Source organism: Cyprinodon tularosa, unplaced genomic scaffold, assembly GCF_016077235.1.
Source record: "Cyprinodon tularosa strain WSP-4 unplaced genomic scaffold, ASM1607723v1 ctg804, whole genome shotgun sequence".
Classification (NCBI taxonomy): Eukaryota; Metazoa; Chordata; class Actinopteri; order Cyprinodontiformes; family Cyprinodontidae; genus Cyprinodon; species Cyprinodon tularosa.
In genome coordinates, this window is record NW_024039568.1 from 97,501 (window position 1) to 115,417 (window position 17,917).

The 17,917-nt window shown below is 39.2% G+C and overlaps 2 protein-coding genes across 2 annotated transcripts in view; one reads left to right on the forward strand and one right to left on the reverse strand.

Annotated features, from left to right (window-relative positions):
* LOC119774255 (CYFIP-related Rac1 interactor B-like) overlaps nt 1–963 on the forward strand; it is a 31,070-nt gene extending 30,107 nt beyond the window's left edge. The window contains exon 11 of the mRNA XM_038271682.1: nt 1–963. This exon is cut by the window's left edge and continues 381 nt beyond it. The gene's annotated coding sequence lies outside the window, so the exon portion shown is untranslated.
* Nucleotides 964–10,878: 9,915 nt separating this feature from the next.
* Nucleotides 10,879–16,078, reverse strand: LOC119774254 (zinc finger protein 354C-like). The gene is made up of 2 exons (XM_038271681.1): nt 15,859–16,078; nt 10,879–12,040 (listed from the first exon to the last, which is right to left on the reverse strand). Exons 1-2 carry the CDS (start codon nt 16,016–16,018, stop codon nt 11,016–11,018), a joined length of 1,185 nt encoding a protein of 394 aa, XP_038127609.1. The 5' UTR covers nt 16,019–16,078; the 3' UTR covers nt 10,879–11,015.
* Nucleotides 16,079–17,917: the final 1,839 nt, after the last annotated feature.

The following is a 17,917-nucleotide window of genomic DNA, read 5'->3' on the forward strand; positions in this document are numbered from 1 at the left end:
AATCCCTGGTGGCTGCATGGATAATTACAATAGCTAACTGCCTGCTTGTTTTCTGCTCTGTTAAAATCTGAAATATATTCACTGACAAAACGGCCTCAGGTTTGTGCACTTTATCTTGGTGGCGGTTTGGTTTCTGCACAGAGCTCAATTCAAACCTGCACATATCCAACTAAAGGCTCAACATTTATCCAAAATGCAGCCAGACACTTACTGAGAGTACAACCTGTTTCTGACACAGCAGCTTCCAAGGCTTCCTTCTCCATCTTAGAGCGCTGTAACTATGAGCCCAGTGAGGGAAGGGTCTAAATTACCTCTGTCATCATTCAAACTCTTTTCCTGAAGGGTGAAATCGTCTCACCTTCAGTTCCTGTCGCAGTTTAAATCTGTTTTTTCAGCTTTTTACAAGCAGCAGGTTTGGCATTTTCTCTAACTGCCCGGTTTTTCCTGACATTTCAGCCACGTCAGTCCACTGACGGCCATGTTGGGATGATCTCCATTCAGTATTTCCTAAAAATTCTTTGTAAATTGAACATGTTTGCTGATCCTCTGAGCCCTGTTGTCTTCTCTGCAGTCTTAACACTGGATCTACTGTTGCTTTCAAACATGTGATGCTTTTGCAGCAGTCAGTGAGTCATTCTGCCAGCCTGCAGTCCTTCATTCGCATGAAGCCAAAACGATGCTGATGTGACAAACATCTGGGTCCAAACATTTCACCTGGTCCTCTGCAGCTTCATAAAAGTGGACTTTTCTGTCTCAATTATAATCTGAACCACTGTGATGATGATGTTGTTATTGATGATGATGAAACGGTACAGATGTGGAGGTTTTGTTCAGATTCTGTTTGTTTAGAGCTTTAAATTTGCCTTGTATGTCGATGCTGCAGATTAAGGGCCTGAACGGCATTAAGTGTTTTTAATAATGTGTCTCGGCCAAATAAATCTTTACGTTTTTACTAAAAAAAAATGTCTGTTTGTTATCTTTAAGGCGGCCTATGTGGGAACATATGATCTAATTCAAGGGTTTCTTTGCTTAAAGAATAAAGACAAAATGACCATGGAAAAAGAGGATTGATTTTATCGTTGATAGATTTATAGTGAAACTGGAGCAAAGACCTGCAACAGCCATGAATATGATTTAACGGTGAATAATTTACTGTTGGAATTAAAATCAAACTTATTTAAGTTGAACTCTGCCAATTTAGCCTTTAAATCAACATATTTCGTTTTCTATTCTCAATTTTATGACTTTAAACAAAAAAAAACTACGGTTCAATTTTTTCTGTTTACTTTACTATTCTAACTATAGTCTTTAATGAATCCAAATATTCCTCTATTTGACATTGGATAGTAATTTATGTTGGCCACTAGAGGGCAGCAGAATGATCTCTGAAGAGAAAAATTCAGCTGTGATCCATTGATGTAGAATAATTCAGTTAAATTCAGTTTATTTCTATAGCACCAATTAACAACACGTCATCTCAAGGCAATCCCTCACACTAAGCATGCTTGTAGTGACAGTGGAGAGGAAAAACTCCCTTTTAACAGGAAGAAACCTCAAGCAGAACCAGGCTCAGTGTGAACAGCCATCTGCCAAGGTCGACTGGGGTTCAAGGAGACAGAAACAGACATGCATAAAGAATCACAGATACTGAAAGGCATCTGTCAGCTCTTAACTAAAGCTGATTATAGCTGAGTATCATCAGCATGACAGTGGAAATGAATCCCATGCTGTCTAATAATTCTGCCAATTGAGGGCATTTATATAGTTAAGAGAATTGGTCCCAGCACGGACCCCTGTGGCAATCCACTGGTAACCCTGGTAACCTTGCTAGGAAACTGGAGAGAAAATATCGCTCCACAGGCCTACGGGAATCCTACCTTTTCTGGAAAAATGTTTACTGCTGTATAAGAGGACCCTTTGTAAAGCAAGAGCAACATATTTCTCCTCATTAATAGAGGAGAATAAGAATAATCCTAGATTTCTTTTTAATACAGTTGCCAAACTCACCCAGAGCCATAGCTTAGTTGAACCGTCAATTCCACCTGCTCTTAGAAGTAATGATTTTATGGGACTTTGTATAAATAAGATTGATCTTATTAAAATAAGATCATTAGCACTCCGAGTGGTTTGTCTCTGGAGGGTGGGGCAGCATCTGAGGTAGTCATGGAATCCGAACCGGGTTTAGACTGCTTTGATCCAGTTGAACTTTCTGAGCTAGCTAAATTATTGTCTTCATCTAATCCTTCAACTTGTATGTTAGATCCAGTTCCAACCAGGTTATTTAAGGAGGTATTCCCTTTGATCTCCTCCATTTTAGATGTGATTAATCTATCTCTGTTACAGGGATATGTACCTAAGGCTTTTAAGGTTGCTGTTATTAAACATCTGCTTAAGAAACCGTCTCTTGACCAAGATGACTTGGTCAATTATAGACCTATATCCAATCTTCCTTTCTTATCCAAAATTCTTGAGAAAGTAGTTGCCAAACAAGTTTGCGATCACTTACACCATAATGAACTTTTTGAAGAGTTTCAGTCTGGCTTTAGAGCTCATCATAGCACTGAAACAGCTCTGGTGAAAGTCACTAATGATATTCTCATGGGCAATTCTAGGACCAATTCTGTTTACTTTATACATGCTACCAATCGGTAGAGTTATTAGACAGCATGGGATTAATTTCCACTGTTATGCTGATGATACCCAGCTATATCTGCTATAAATCCAGATGAAGCTAACCCATTACATAGATTACAGGCATGTCTGAAGACATAAAAACCTGGATGACTCTTAACTTTCTCCTTCTGAATGCAGACAAAACAGAAGTTATAGTCTTTGGACCAGAGTCTTTGAAAAAGAAGCTGATTAGTCAGTCACTTCAGCAGTGATGGGATGGGCATTACTAATGCCGTTACTTGTTTTTTTAGTAATGACTAATCTAATTATTAAATTATTTTGACTGTAACTATAACCCAGTTACCATTGCCGACACTCCGTTACTGCACGTTACTCAGGTCGCACAATTAACCTTTTTTTCATTCGTGCGCGCCTTCTGATGAGAGAGGGGAGGATGAGATTGATTGATGTATAGTGAGATTCCGTCTGTCAGTTGGGTAGGTGGGTGTTTCTTCTGGCGGGTGTTAACGTACAGCACACACAGAGAGATGGAGAGTGAGGAGGACTCCAGCAGCAAAACAGCGTTTTCCAGATGGAAATACCGGTGTTACGTCGAGCTGCGTTTGCCCATCAGATACGGTTTCCCCTGCATCTCCGCACAGCGCAGGCGGTACGATTCACTGCACAAGCGCTAGGAAACCGCATGCTCGCTAAAGGAGTGTAACAGCCACCCTGGGCTCGCGCCACAGGGGAAATATGGAGAGCGAGAAGGATCAAATGATAGCCTATATGGAGAAAGGGAGAAATCTCGATGGATGGATGGATGTTGCAGTATCTATAACAACCCAAACACACAGGATTTCAGAATTAGACATCCACAGACATCCACAGTTATTAATTTCATACACTCACCAGATCTGAACGCCCTGTTAAAAAACTTCACACCCATGAGTAGCCTGATGATATTGACACCGCATCAGATAGCGTTCCTACATGTTAAGCAGGGGGAACGCTATCTGATGGGCCTATGCAAAACTCTCTGCAGGTTCTTGTCTTTGTCGTCCGCTCTATTCAGCTGGCTTTGGAAACACACGGCGAGAAGGTGGGGGCCGGGTGGTGAGGGCTATGGGGGCGAGAAACACAAAAGTAACGCAATAGTTACTTTTACTAGTTACTTTTATTGTGGAGTAACTCAGTTACTTTTTGGGAGAATTAACTAGTAACTATAACTAATTATTTTTTCAAAATAACGTGCCCAACACTGCACTTCATTTGGATGGGATTAAACTGATTTCAGATAATAAAGTAAAACATCTTGGTGTTGTTTTTGATCAGGACCTGTCATTTAAATCCCAGATCAAAGAGGTTTCTAGAATTTCCTTCTTTCATCTGAGGAATATTGCAAAAATTAGAAATCTCCTGTCCAGGGGTGATGCTGAGAAACTAGTCCATGCATTTGTTATTTCAAGGCTGGACTATTGTAATTCTTTACTATCAGGAAGTCCACAAACTGTAGTTAAAAGCCTCCAGCTGATCCAAAATGCTGCAGACAGAGTTCTGATGAAAATTAAAAAGAGAGATCATATCTCTCCTATCCTGGCTTCTCTTCATTGGCTTCCTGTTAAATCCAGAATAGAATTTAAAATCCTCCTTCTCACATATAAAGCCTTAAATGGCCAAGCTCCATCTGATATCAGACTTAGACTTAATTCAACTTTATATATTTACTAATTCAGGAAAATGCTTGTTCTAGTAGCTTCTATAGAGTAAAAAGGGCAAAGTTAAAGCAAGTTTTCTCCAGGCGGGGCTATAAATCAAATTAGACGTATACCACAACACCAATCAAAAGTATACTCCTCTCCTGTGGAACCAACTATCAGTTTTAGTCTCTGAGGCAGACACTCTGTCTACTTTTAGAGGTAGGCTGAAAACATTCCTTTTTGATAAAGCTGAAAGTTAGAGTGGGCCACCTGTGGAGATGGTTGACAGTTGCCTCTTGTATCTCTGCTTCTGTCTCCTTGAACCCCAGTCGGCCTCAGCAGATGGCCGCTCACACTGAGCCTGGTTCTGCTGGAGGTTTCTTCCTGTTCAAAGGGAGTTTTTCCTCTCCACTGTCGCTACAAGCATGCTTAGTGTGAGGGATTGCTGAAGAGTCAATGAGTCGATGCATTCAACTGGTTTTTCTTAGATAGAAAAATGAATCAAACTGACTGGATGATCTGACGAACTGTAAAGTGCCTTGAGATTACATGTGTTGTGATTTGGCGTGATAGAAATAAACTGAATTGAATTGAATAGATAGATTGTTTTTGTTCCTTATCATGTTACATTTTTGTCTCTTAAGGAGGAAAGTTCTTCTGATGTCAACCTTCTGAAGGTTTCACGAAGATGAAGGAGCTTTTTATTCTCTTGGAAATATTTTAAAGCTCACGTCAAAGTCAACTTTATTCATATACAACCTTTAAAAGATATAAACACATTAAAGAAAATATCTGCAAATGTGTAATGTGATACAGCACCAACTACGGTAGTTAAATGCCAGTCTGAATAGATGAGTCCTCAGCTCTTTCCTAAAACAATCTAACAAAGATGGAGGCAATACTTTGTTCACTTAGTTTGGCTCCATCTTGAAAGGATGTATCCCCTCTGATTTTGAAATAAGTTATGGGGCCGTTAACAGGATTTGACTGGCAGACGTCTGACTTTGAAAAGATTGGACCTCTGAAAGGTCGGGGATATAGTCTGGAGCTCGATCACACAGTTATGTTAATGTAAGGACTAAATATTTATTTATACTTGTAGCTGATGGAAAGGAAAAACTGAAATAATGGTCTGTCTGTCTATCTATCTATCTATCTATCTATCTATCTATCTATCTATCTATCTATCTATCTATCTATCTATCTATCTATCTATCTATCTATCTATCTATCTATCTATCTATCTATCTATCTATCTATCTATCTATCTATCTATCTATCTATCTATCTATCTATCTCAAGTCAAGTCAAGTCAAATTTGCTTGAGGCCCCTAAATTCCTTAAAACAGCCCTGGTTACGTTAATCAGGACAAAAATAAAATAACAGCATAAATGTTTATAGAGTTTTAAACTTAGGAATCTGCTGTCCCTGCATCCAAACTAGTAAAAAGGTGTCAGCATGAAGGATCAGCTGAAAATCTCAATATACAAAAAAATAAAATAAATACTAATAATAATCTTTGTGATTCTACTCTGAGGATTAATAATTTGGGTTTCTGTCTAGAAAGAGTTTGTCAGCACACAGTTGTCATACAGTCACGGTTTGATAACAAAGCAACTCTGGCTTAAAGGAAGAATAGACTGAATATCATCTGCATAGAATGAGAACAATATGAATCGTATTAGCAAAGTTATTAAACATTCAGAGTCCCACCAGGAACTTACATAAAAAAAAAACACGAAAAACAAAATTACATCAGGTCAACATAATAAACCAGACAAAAATAATCATAATGATTAAATTATAGAAACATGTCACTGTTCAGATGTTGTTTTTTTTACAATTAAACACAATGCTTGAAAAACAATGAGTTTTCTAAAAACAAACACCTACAGCAGAATTATTAGTTGCTTCTTTCAACATCCTGTTTGAAATTCAATAGAGGAAAAAGTCTTAGTCCCATCGTAAAAGCTTTGGTGAGTTATCAGTCCTGCAACCTCCTACCTCAGTCCGTCAGAAAAAAACTGAAACATATAGTAAAATAGTTTTGTCTCAGGCTCTTAATATAAAAACATTTAAACATTTAAATGACTGTGTTTTCTGGCATTATTTCCTATTGTAAATAAAAGGCAGTGAAGTTAAGAACGAGTGGAGCGAAGATGCGTCAAAGGTCATTGTGCCAGGACTTGGCTGATTATGGGTCATGTGCTTTTATCTCACTAACCTCAAAAAGAGGCATATTTACTAATGAACAATGATAAATGAAGGAAGCTAACATAATAGAGCCTTTCAGATTGAACCAAGCTGTGAAAAATCCGTCTGTAAAAAAAAACGTTATTACCTTTTTGATATTTTCCCCGTTTAATGTTTTGAATTCTTTAAGGGTTTTAAACCCAGTTTTTATAAGCTTCTCTGATATGTTTTAGTTTTTTTTTTGTTTTGTTTCCAGAGCGTCGGCTAACCTGAGTATTTTCTTGATAGTTTCTGGCTTTATTATTTTTTTCACTTTCAAATCAGGTGATCTGTGGCTAACTCCTGCTGAGGGTCTTGCTGAGGTCAAAGGTCAACAGCTGATGGCGTTTTTTCTGTTTGCAGGTTTTTGAGTCTCCTCAGCGATGGCCATGGGCATAGGGTAGCATAGGGAACATAGGGACATGTCCCTACATTTTGGACTGACTTACTTGTCCCTACCAATAATTAGATATGAATAACATGTTTAGAACTTACAATACAGCGTTGTTGCAGCCGTCGCTTCTTTTCCTGTTGCAGCTTAGCTACTTGGTAGCTGCTGGTGCCGCTCCGTCTGAGTCCCTGCCCGCTCTTTCCTGTCCCTTAAACTTAGCAGCGAATGTAACTGTGTTGTGGTGTTAAACTCCACTTCATTGGTTGTTCTGTCTTAAGTTCCGCCTTCTCTCTTCCTGATTGGCTGTTTTTTTTTTTTTTTGTCTGTGCGTCTGAATTTCACATTTTGTTCACCCTAGAATCCCGCGGTTACTCCAACTGTTGCTAGGCTACCAAACTAATCCAGTGAAAAAACTAAATATGCTGCAACATTTGAAAGCTGCTGATTGCAGTTCTGTAAAGCAGCAGGAGGTTTGGATTTGTGGAACTTGAGAAATGTAAGTAATCAACGTTAACATGTGAAAATAATATTTAATTCTACAGTATGATACATTTTATTCAGATTCTTAGCCACAGCAGACTGAAAAAGAAAATGTGATGGTGTCTCTTTGAGCAATATTTCTTTGCTATTACTGTTTTCATTTTATGACGAGCCTTTGAGGCAGCGCAGGTATAAATAGCAGGTGTTATTTCTTTTATAGAATATAACATGTAATGATTTGATGAAGTAGAATACACTGAATACAGCGTCTACAGACCAGCTTCAATGTGTGTAAATCAAGTTAGGTTCAAGTTCATTTTTTTTTTTTTTTTTGATATCTACACTTCAGATGTATTATGAAAAAATAGTGTTTGGAACGTTCCCATAAAATACATGAAATGATCGACACAGAGTAACTACAGCCCAGATGCGCAACTTTTATATTGAAGTTTACACTCACCGGCCACTTTATTAGGTACCCCATGCTAGTAACGGGTTGGACCCCCTTTTGCCTTCAGAACTGCCTCAATTCTTCGTGGCATAGATTCAACAAGGTGCTGGAAGCATTCCTCAGGGAGTTTGGTCCATATTGACATGATGGCATCACACAGTTGCCGCAGATTTGTCGGCTGCACATCCATGATGCGAATCTCCCGTTCCACCACATCCCAAAGATGCTCTATTGGATTGAGATCTGGTGACTGTGGAGGCCATTTGAATACAGTGAACTCATTGTCATGTTCAAGAAACCAGTCTGAGATGATTCCAGCTTTATGAAATGGCGCATTATCCTGCTGAAAGTAGCCATCAGAAGTTGGGTACATTGTGGTCATAAAGGGATGGACATGGTCAGCAACAATACTCAGGTAGGCTGTGGCGTTGCAACGATGCTCAATTGGTACCAAGGGGCCCAAAGAGTGCCAAGAAAATATTGCCCACACCATGACACCACCACCACCAGCCTGAACCGTTGATACAAGGCAGGATGGATCCATGCTTTCATGTTGTAGACGCCAAATTCTGACCCTACCATCCGAATGTCGCAGCAGAAATCAAGACTCATCAGACCAGGCAACGTTTTTCCAATCTTCTATTGTCCAATTTCGATGAGCTTGTGCAAATTGTAGCCTCAGTTTCCTGTTCTTAGCTGAAAGGAGTGGCACCCGGTGTGGTCTTCTGCTGCTGTAGCCCATCTGCCTCAAAGTTCGACGTACTGTGCGTTCAGAGATGCTCTTCTGCCCACCTTGGTTGTAACGGGTGGTTATTTGAGTCACTGTTGCCCTTCTATCAGCTCGAACCAGTCTGGCCATTCTCCTCTGACCTCTGGCATCAACAAGGCATTTCCGCCCACAGAACTGCCGCTCACTGGATGTTTTTTCTTTTTCGGACCATTCTCTGTAAACCCTAGAGATGGTTGTGCGTGAAAATCCCAGTAGATCAGCAGTTTCTGAAATACTCAGACCAGCCTTTCTGGCACCAACAATCATGCCACGTTCAAAGTCACTCAAATCACCTTTCTTCCCCACACTGATGCTCGGTTTGAACTGCAGGAGATTGTCTTGACCATGTCTACATGCCTAAATGCACTGAGTTGCCGCCATGTGATTGGCTGCTTAGAAATTAAGTGTTAACGAGCAGTTGGACAGGTGTACCTAATAAAGTGGCCGGTGAGTGTATATTTTAAATGCTTAGCGTCAGTTCCTCTTCTAGTTCCCCCCCGCACATGTTAATACAATACATTTATTTACAGACACTTGAATATGTTATTTTTATGATACAGAGAAAATCAGCATATCGGCTAAAAAAAACAAAAAAACGACAACCCTCTATTTCCATCTGCACAATTTCACATATTCAAAAGAAAAACAGGATAACTCTACATACAGCAGACATACTTAGACTATATTTGGTTTAACAGGCAGGTATTTACCTTCTGTCTTAGTCGCTGCTAAGTTCTAATGCAAACCTTTTCAAAATGGAAAAAAGTCCCAATTCCACATTCATCAGAGCTGGTGATGCTTCAAACATTGATAAGCAGCATCTAGTGAGTGTAGCGCTTTTCTTTTTTTTTTTTTATAATTAGTTTTTTTATTATATTATAAAAAAAAGAGTGTAGCGCTCATAAAATTTACATAAACGTAACAAAAAAATGCAGATTTTTCTCTTTAAACAAAATGCACCCTGATGTTCACATCAAGCATAACAAAAAGCAGCATTACACATTGTGTCGGACCAATGACATCAGACCAATGACATCAGACCAATGACATCAGACCAATGACATCAGACCAATGACATCAGACCAATTAAACTTTAGACCAACAGTGTCCCTACCAAAGCTGAAATCAAACATACGCCCTTGGCGACAGCAAAGGCCCTGATCCTGTAAACGTGGAGTGACCAGAGAGAACTGAAACTTACCAAAGCTGTTGGTCTGAGACTATAGGGCCTGCTCAAACTGATGATCATAAATTAATTCCTGACTTAAAAATAATCAGTTTTGTTAAATGGAAACACCATGTTGCAAATTTGTTTGCCTGATGGGTATATTTTCATCTTTCAGGTAGTATCAATAAAACATACATTTATTCTCAGGTTTAGGAAATTATCACATTAACTGGAAAGTAAATTATTATATTGGATCAGGTCAGTAAAAAAACAAAGATCTATTAGTAATCACACCCTAATTCTTGTTTAAAAAAGTATAAGAAAAGATGTGAAAGTTAACTATATTAAGGAAAGAATTTTGTTAATTGAAAGCAAAATTCAGATTATTTCAAGCCAGTTAATCTTAAAGTTAATTTCCTATTCCTTGTCTGAACTTTGAAGAACATCTTGAAAGTAACTAGGAATTCTTTAGCAGGTCCTGATGTCAGAAATCAGACAAATATAAAACATAATATTTAAACCTAATATATTATATATCTGTTCTGATCTGGGCAGGGTTCGTCCCCCCCTACTTACAACAATGAAAAGCCGTCAGAGTCATAACAAATTACACACACTTTGGTTAACGGTAACATGTTATGGATAAACCTTGAGTTTATTTATAACATGTTACTCCCTGTTCATCTGACAGTATCTGGGACGTTTCAGTATGTTAATGATACTTCTAATCAGAAGGTAATTGTTGGTTAAGAAGTATGAATAATTTTGGATTGGACCTTTAAAATGTTTCCAGTTCTAATATTCAGAGAGAATCATTGAGCCGAGATCACATGAAGCTAAGAACTTTTATCAAGCTTGTGGCTTTTCATGTGGATGTTCAAATGCGATGAACCTTTAAATGTCCTCCCACATATGCTGCAGGAGTACGGTTCCTCTCCTGTGTGAATTCTCATGTGGACAGTCAAGTTGCTGTTGTGTCTGAACCAAAGGCCACATGTCTCACAGGAATAGGGCCTCTCTCCCGTGTGGATCCTCATGTGGCTCCTCAGACTGCTGTTGGCCGTGAAACGTTTCCCACACGTGTCACACCTGTATGGCTTCTCTCCTGTGTGGGTCCTCCGATGCCGTTTTAACTTTGATGACTCCTTGAATCTTTTGTCACAGATGTCACACGGGTATGGCTCCTCTCCGGTGTGGGTCCTCGTATGTATCAATAACTTATCGCTGCTTCTGAAGCTATTTCCACAGGTTTCACAGCGGTACGGTTTCTGTCAGAGTGGATTTTCATGTGGAATTTGAAAGGAGTACGATAACTGAAGCTCTTTCCACATATTTTGCAGAAATACAGCTTCTCCCCTGTGTGGCTTCTTTCATGATGTTTCAGATTACACATCTGATAAAACCTTTTATCACAACGAGTGCACGCAAACGGCCTCTCACCCGTGTGTCTTCTCAAGTGAACCTTCAAGTAGGACTTGGAGTTTAGGAATTTGCTACAAATGCCACACTGGACTGATTGTTTGGATTTACTGGATGGATTCTTTGACAGTTGTTTCTTTTTACTTCCTTTTTGAGGATTTCTCTTCTTTGGTTTCAGCTCTGCAGTTTTCTCGGATCCTGGATCTCGGTTCTCACTTGCAGCTGGATCTCTGGCCTCAGGATCAGGAGGGCAGTGGAGGATGGCTTCATTATCATGGGGTTCATCAGCTTCACACTGGTTTGTTTCCTTAGAACCAGGAGTCACACATTCAGTGTCCTGCTGCAGGTCTTCCTCTTGTTCCACTTTGATCAGAGGAGAGTTTGGTTCCTCTTGTTCTTTAATCAGCGGCAGTCCTGATTCCTCTTGTTCTTTAATCAGTGGCAGTCCTGATTCCTCTTGTTCTTTAATCAGCGGCAGTCCTGATTCCTCTTGTTCTTTAATCAGCGGCAGTCCTGATTCCTCTTGTTCTTTAATCAGCGGCAGTCCTGATTCCTCTTGTTCTTTAATCAGCGGCAGTCCTGATTCCTCTTGTTCTTTAATCAGCGGCGGTCCTGATTCCTCTTGTTCTTTAATCAGCGGCGGTCCTGATTCCTCTAGCTCCACTTTAATTAGATGAGATTCTGATTCCTCTTGTTTCTCTTTAGTCACTGGAGGTTCTGGTTCCAGATGGTCCAGGCTGCATTTATTCTCTTGTTCATGGAGATGCTGGTCCATAGGAACCTTCTCCTCCTTGTAGACATGCTGCTTTTCAAGTTCTGCAGGAAGAAACAGTAAAATCGAGAACGATATGAGAACAGAAGCATGAATCCAAAACGCTTTGTGATGATCTGGATAAATGTGAGAAAAACATGATCTGATTAAATATCCTTCATCTTTGTACGTTTAAAAAGTTTCGTCAGATAGTTTTCTGGTAACGTTTGAACTAAGGTCAGAAGATGGCAGCAGTGGCTCATAAAGGAGAGACTGACCTCCTAAGCTTTGGCAGTGCAGTTTAGTCAGCACAGTGAAGCCATTCCTCAGGAATCAGAATCTAATTTCATTGGTTGGTTAAGAGCAGAAGGGTTATATAGGACTTGTTGCCCCAACCTTCTTGTTTTTAATTGATCTTAATCCTGTCATGGACACCCATCCATCATTAACAGCTGACACTTCTCCAGTGTTTCAAGTAACATCCACCATCCAAAAAAAATCTTTTCTTTTTATTTCATTGCAAAAATTACCACAACCTAAGAAAAGGCAGAAACAACAGCAGGACTGGGTTTACTTAAAAAGAGTAAAGCCTGTATTAGTAATGGTGACACATCATACTCAGTTATTTAAACTATTTAACATGTTTGACCTTAGATATCATGTGTTAGTAATCTCTAATCAGGGCAATGATGGTACATTAGCAATGAGGCAAGTGAAGCTGTAATAGCTGGAGTGAGGTGTATAATATTCCATAATGGACATCAGGGGTTTGAGAAAGGAAGTCAAATTAAGGGGAGACAGAAACTAATAAACATGTTAGACAGAGGAAAACAGACCAACAAGTTCAACAGCATACTGAGCCGAGCTGTCAGTTAGGCACTAAGCATGTCGGTTAGATGCTGTAGGGAAAACTGTTGCAACAATGATCATTTGTTGAAAAGAAGATCTATTACCGTTCAAACCATGCTGCGTTGCAAGCTTTAGGTTCCCATAGGAAGCTTCATTAAATCATTGTGCAATATTCATTTTTTTTTTATGTCAGAAAGCTACTATTTAAAGAACGCATTCAACTTCCACTCTCAGGGTTCTGTCCGCTGTTTTGTTTTTCTGTTTCTTTGTTATATAGTTGTTTTCTGTCAGTTTTGTATTTCTTGGGTTACTCTCTGTTGCCCCGTTGCACCTTTTTCTTGCCCCTTGGTTCTCTTCTAGTTATTTCTATTCACACCAGCTCCAAATCAACTCATTAGGCATACTTTGTTCTGTTCCCACTATATACTCACATCTACAGTCACTCAGTGCTGGTTTCTTGTTGTAGTTGGGGTGGTGTGCTGCTGACCTTGTCTAGTTTTAACCTAGTTTTAATATTTTCCTTATACGCACAAAGAACCTCATTCTCTCAGAGTTCCTGTGTAAACTGAAAATTCTGTTTTAACCTCAAAGGGCCATGGAGATGATTGTTGATCCCTTTGCTGGGTGTGTCTTTAAAAGCTGTTATTGGTTGATACAGGAAACAAAAACACACAAATGGACCTCTATATTAATTGGAGGGAATTTTACAGAAGCGTTTCAGACTTGATTAAGAAACGTTCCTCCTAATGAAGAAAGTCTTCTAAAATAAATAATTGCCCCACAACATCAAAATGTTTGAACCTTATTTAAATCCCCAGTATTATTTGAATCTATTTATTTCTCTGTTTCCTCTCCATGCTTGTCATTTTATCACTTTATCTATCCGATTTTAAGGTGGGCTCACCTTTCAACATTTTTTTGTGATTGGCTGCTTTTAGAAAGTGGATTATGGAACCAAAACCCAGCCTTGATCAAGCCAAAACTATGAATTATAGGCCAATATCTAAACTTCCTTTTTTGGCCAAAATCAAAAGGTGATGTAGAGAACAGGTCATATATTTCCTAGAGGCAAATAAGATACACAATGCTTTTTTAAACTAGTTTCCAGAGACACAACTCCACTGAAACGGCCTGCTTAAAGTTTCAAGTGACATCCTGATGTCTGCCGACTCAGGTAAATGTACTGCCCTGGTTCTGTTAGACCTATCCTCATCCTTTGATACAGTTGACCGCCTCATCCTTTGATAAACAGGCGGAGTGATGTGGTTTGGATCACTGGACCAGTGTTAGAGTGGTTCTCATAATATATGGCTGGAAAGAGATTTTACGTTAGAGTTCTGCCCTAAGACATATTTTGTTAATGGTTTATGCACTCCCATTAGGTAGGGTTATTCAGCACTTTGAGAATGTCTCATTTCACATGTTTCCAGACAACATTCAGCTCTGCTGCTCCATTAATACATATGAGTTTCACAAATTAAACTCTCTGATCAAATGTTTTTCCCAAATAAAAAAGTGGTTTAGTGACAATAACCTAAAACTGAACTCAGAAAAAAACTCAGACTCATGATTGCCCCAGGCAAAGTCATTCCAGGCATTAAACAGCACTTATACGATTTCAACCAGGTGACAAAACACACTTTGAGAAACATTGGAGTTTTATTTGATGAGGCAATGTCTCTGGAGCAGTACACAAAACAATTGATAAAAACCTCTTTCTCTTTGCTGCCTTACATTGCAGAAGTAAGGAATTTTTTTTATGAAAATGACCTTTAGATGCTGTTTCATGCATGTGTCATCACGTTTGGACTACTGCAATAGCTTGTTCGCTTGTCTGAATAAAAAAGGCTTAGCTCAACTGCAGCTAGTCCAAAATTACGTCCAACCAGAAGAGCTCGCATTCCTCCTGTTTTCAAAGCTCTACACCGGCTTCCCATTGAATACCTCTTAAACTTTAAAATTCTGGTCCTGACCTTTCCCTGCATGGACAGGCCCCCGCTTATATCTGTGACCTGATTCAGCCTCACTCTTCTACTCGCAGTCTGAGATCTGCTGAAAAAACCTTGTTAACGGCCCTCAAACCCTGTTTAGGATGAGAGATGATTGGTCCCTCCAAGCTGTCACAGCCAGACTGTGGAATGCCTGCTCTTGGCGAATTCCAGCATATTAGACTCATTTTATCAATGGCTGCTATGACTGTATGCATTTGTCTATATGAATTTTATATGGTGCTGTTTTGTATTTTCTTTTTCTGATATTGTTCAGCGCTTTGTGATGCTCGTCTGAGAAAGGTGTTATATAAATAAACCTTACTTATTTAATTAGATCATTTTTCTGCTTTGTTTGGAGGATTTCTGAGGTGCATAACATCACCTGAACCAATCAGATTAAGGAGAGTCCATAATAGCAGAGCTAAATGTGCAGAGAGGAGCAGTTGATTGTAACGACCCATCAGATTTTATGAAGAAAAAACTAGATCCAACAGAAACATTCAATGTGATGAAATTAATTTTGTGTACAGTATGTTTCTGAAGTAGAGATACATAGAGTTGGACTTTTGAAAGTTGAGGAAGATCAAAGCAGCCAAAATTTTGAGGATTAAACGGCATGAAAAAAAACTATAGAAAGACTGAAGCATTAATGATAAGAAGAAAAAACAGGTTTAAATAGTGAAATCATTCAGCGAAGTCTGGATCAATAAGGAAGAAGGGAGGGAAAAGGAGACGGGTCGGAATTGCAACTTTTAACAAAACATAGAAATATAAACTTTTTACTAATTTCAGACTGAAAACATGCCAATATTGTTTCAATAAGGATATTTATTACTTGAGATGTAAAGGATTGTAGCCAAATCAAATCTGTTTTAACAGAAATAACTCAAAGATGATAGACTGGCTGTGCTGTAAACTGCAGGATGAGTCAAACAAATATAAACTACTCTCTAGCTCTGCATGTTTTCATCCTGCAGAGATATTTAGGCTCAGAAATCTTAGAAATCAGGACAAGATTTGGAGAACCCTCCACTTATACCTACCGATTCTTTGGAGTTTTATCTGCGGGTTCCAGCAGGTTTCCATCAGTCTGATGTCTTCCTCATAGCGGACGATGGTTTTTTCAACCTCTGTGAAGATTTCTTCAGCAGCAGCAGTTAGTCGCTCTCTGATAAACTCCCTCAGACGCTGAACTGAAGACATTGTTGCTGAAACTACCGAAATATTCAGCTGAAAAAAAACAAACAACGTGTTTAAAATTGGCTGTTGAACTGAATGAAAAGAAGGGCTTAAAGCTGCAGTCTGTAATATTGAGGAGAGAGCAGACTTCAACTGAAAATTTGAAGAAAAACAGGTTTCACTCCACTCCCCCAACCTCTCTGCTTCACTCATGCCCCACCTCCAAGCTCCACCCTCTCACAGCATCTGCGCGGCTACCGCATGCCACCAGAAGGGGGGGGGCGGGATTCAGCGTGTGTGAGCTGTGATTGACACTCCATCAGACGCTCCTCTGGCTGTGATTGGTTGTTTTGACTCGTCCGAAATTATTCTTTCCAGATTGAAATACAGGCAGTAGGCGGGACCAATTGAAGCAGTTTTTTTCACAGGTTACATATCACATGTACGGAGCCCCTCTGATGACATGGTCAAAAAAAATTTTTAATTGTGGCCACGAAGTAGTATTTCCTGTGCACGAAGTAGTATTTCGTGGCCACGCAATAAGTTTATCGTGCGCACGAAATACTATTTCGTGGCCACGCAATAAGTTTAACGTGCGCACGAAATACTTATTAATAATATTAATATCATTCCTGGACAACTGGGTAAGCAAATCGAGCGTGCCTTCTCTAAGGTCTAAGGCGCGCTTGATTTGCTTACCCAGTCGGTCTCCGCCAGTCACGTGACATTTGTTGCTAAGACGCTATTTTAGGTGGAAAAGGCGTAGTGTAAACAACCGCAGCATAGCTAAACGAAGGACTAAAGGCCCGTTTACATAGCAGCCTGTCCAAGACAAGTCATTACAGTTAACATAAGCCTGAAAACAGGGGCGGATTTATTGATATTATTAATAAGTATTTCGTGCGCACGTTAAACTTATTGCGTGGCCACGAAATACTACTTCGTGCGCACGAAATACTACTTCGTGGCCACAATTAAACATTTTTTTTGACCATGTCATCAGAGGGGCTCCGTACACATGTACTGCTGTCTGGGCATAGGGACAGTTTTAGCCAATATGACAAAAAAGTGATTTTTAAAAACTTACAGACTTCAGCTTTAAAAACAAACAAATGACCAAAGCAGATCCAGTCAGAGCAAAGGTATTTCCAGAGCGTAAACCAATCAGCCTTTGCAGCCATTGTTCTGTTAGTATTGTGCTATCATGTTTGAATCATGAACTTCCTTTACATTACTAATGTTACCACTAAGCCTATACTGTGGTAATTGATGGTGAAGCAACATCTTTATGCTTTTGATTTAGATTCATTTGATTTACGTTGCAAATAGAGCTTTACATTTAGCCTTCAGAATGTAGCAGTTCATAATTGTAATTGCTCTGGAATTTTTAAAATACAATTATGATGATAATAAACTTTATTTAACTAACTCTAACAAATCTCTTCAGCCAAGAGTGGTAGGATAGTCAGAAAAACACATAATCACATCAAACATGGACAAAGGATGGAATATTTCTTTTTACATAAAGCATTCTGCTTATGTTACTTGGATATGATGGGTTCCCTCATGTTCTGAAATAACTCATAGAGGTTGGAAACTCTGAAAACAAAGTTTAGTTGGAACAAGAAGGCTGAATGAGATTAGTTTGTTTAGCAGAATGACATTAGTTTATTTAAAACATTCCTGCCACTTAGAGCCTGTGGGTCTAAATAAAACTGGTTCTGTCGTTGACAGAACTGTGGCTTATCACTGAGTTTATCAGATTTCACGGCTTTTACTCGGCTTCTGTGAATCCTCTCCTACCTGTGAGCTTTTTACTCCCTGTTGATCCAGTTACACTGCAACGGTTTTTAATCTGTTTTCGGGTCTTTTCTTTAAAAAACCGTAACAGATTAGCCTTCATATCGATCAATGCATAAATCA

Excerpts from the sequence above, each read along its gene's own strand:
- LOC119774254 (XM_038271681.1), bottom strand. The coding sequence starts at position 16,018 with ATGTCTTCAGTTCAGCGTCTGAGGGAGTTTATCAGAGAGCGACTAACT. Across the intron at positions 12,041-15,858 it reads GATAAAACTCCAAAGAATCG|AACTTGAAAAGCAGCATGTC; the intron begins GTAGGTATAAGT and ends TTCTTCCTGCAG.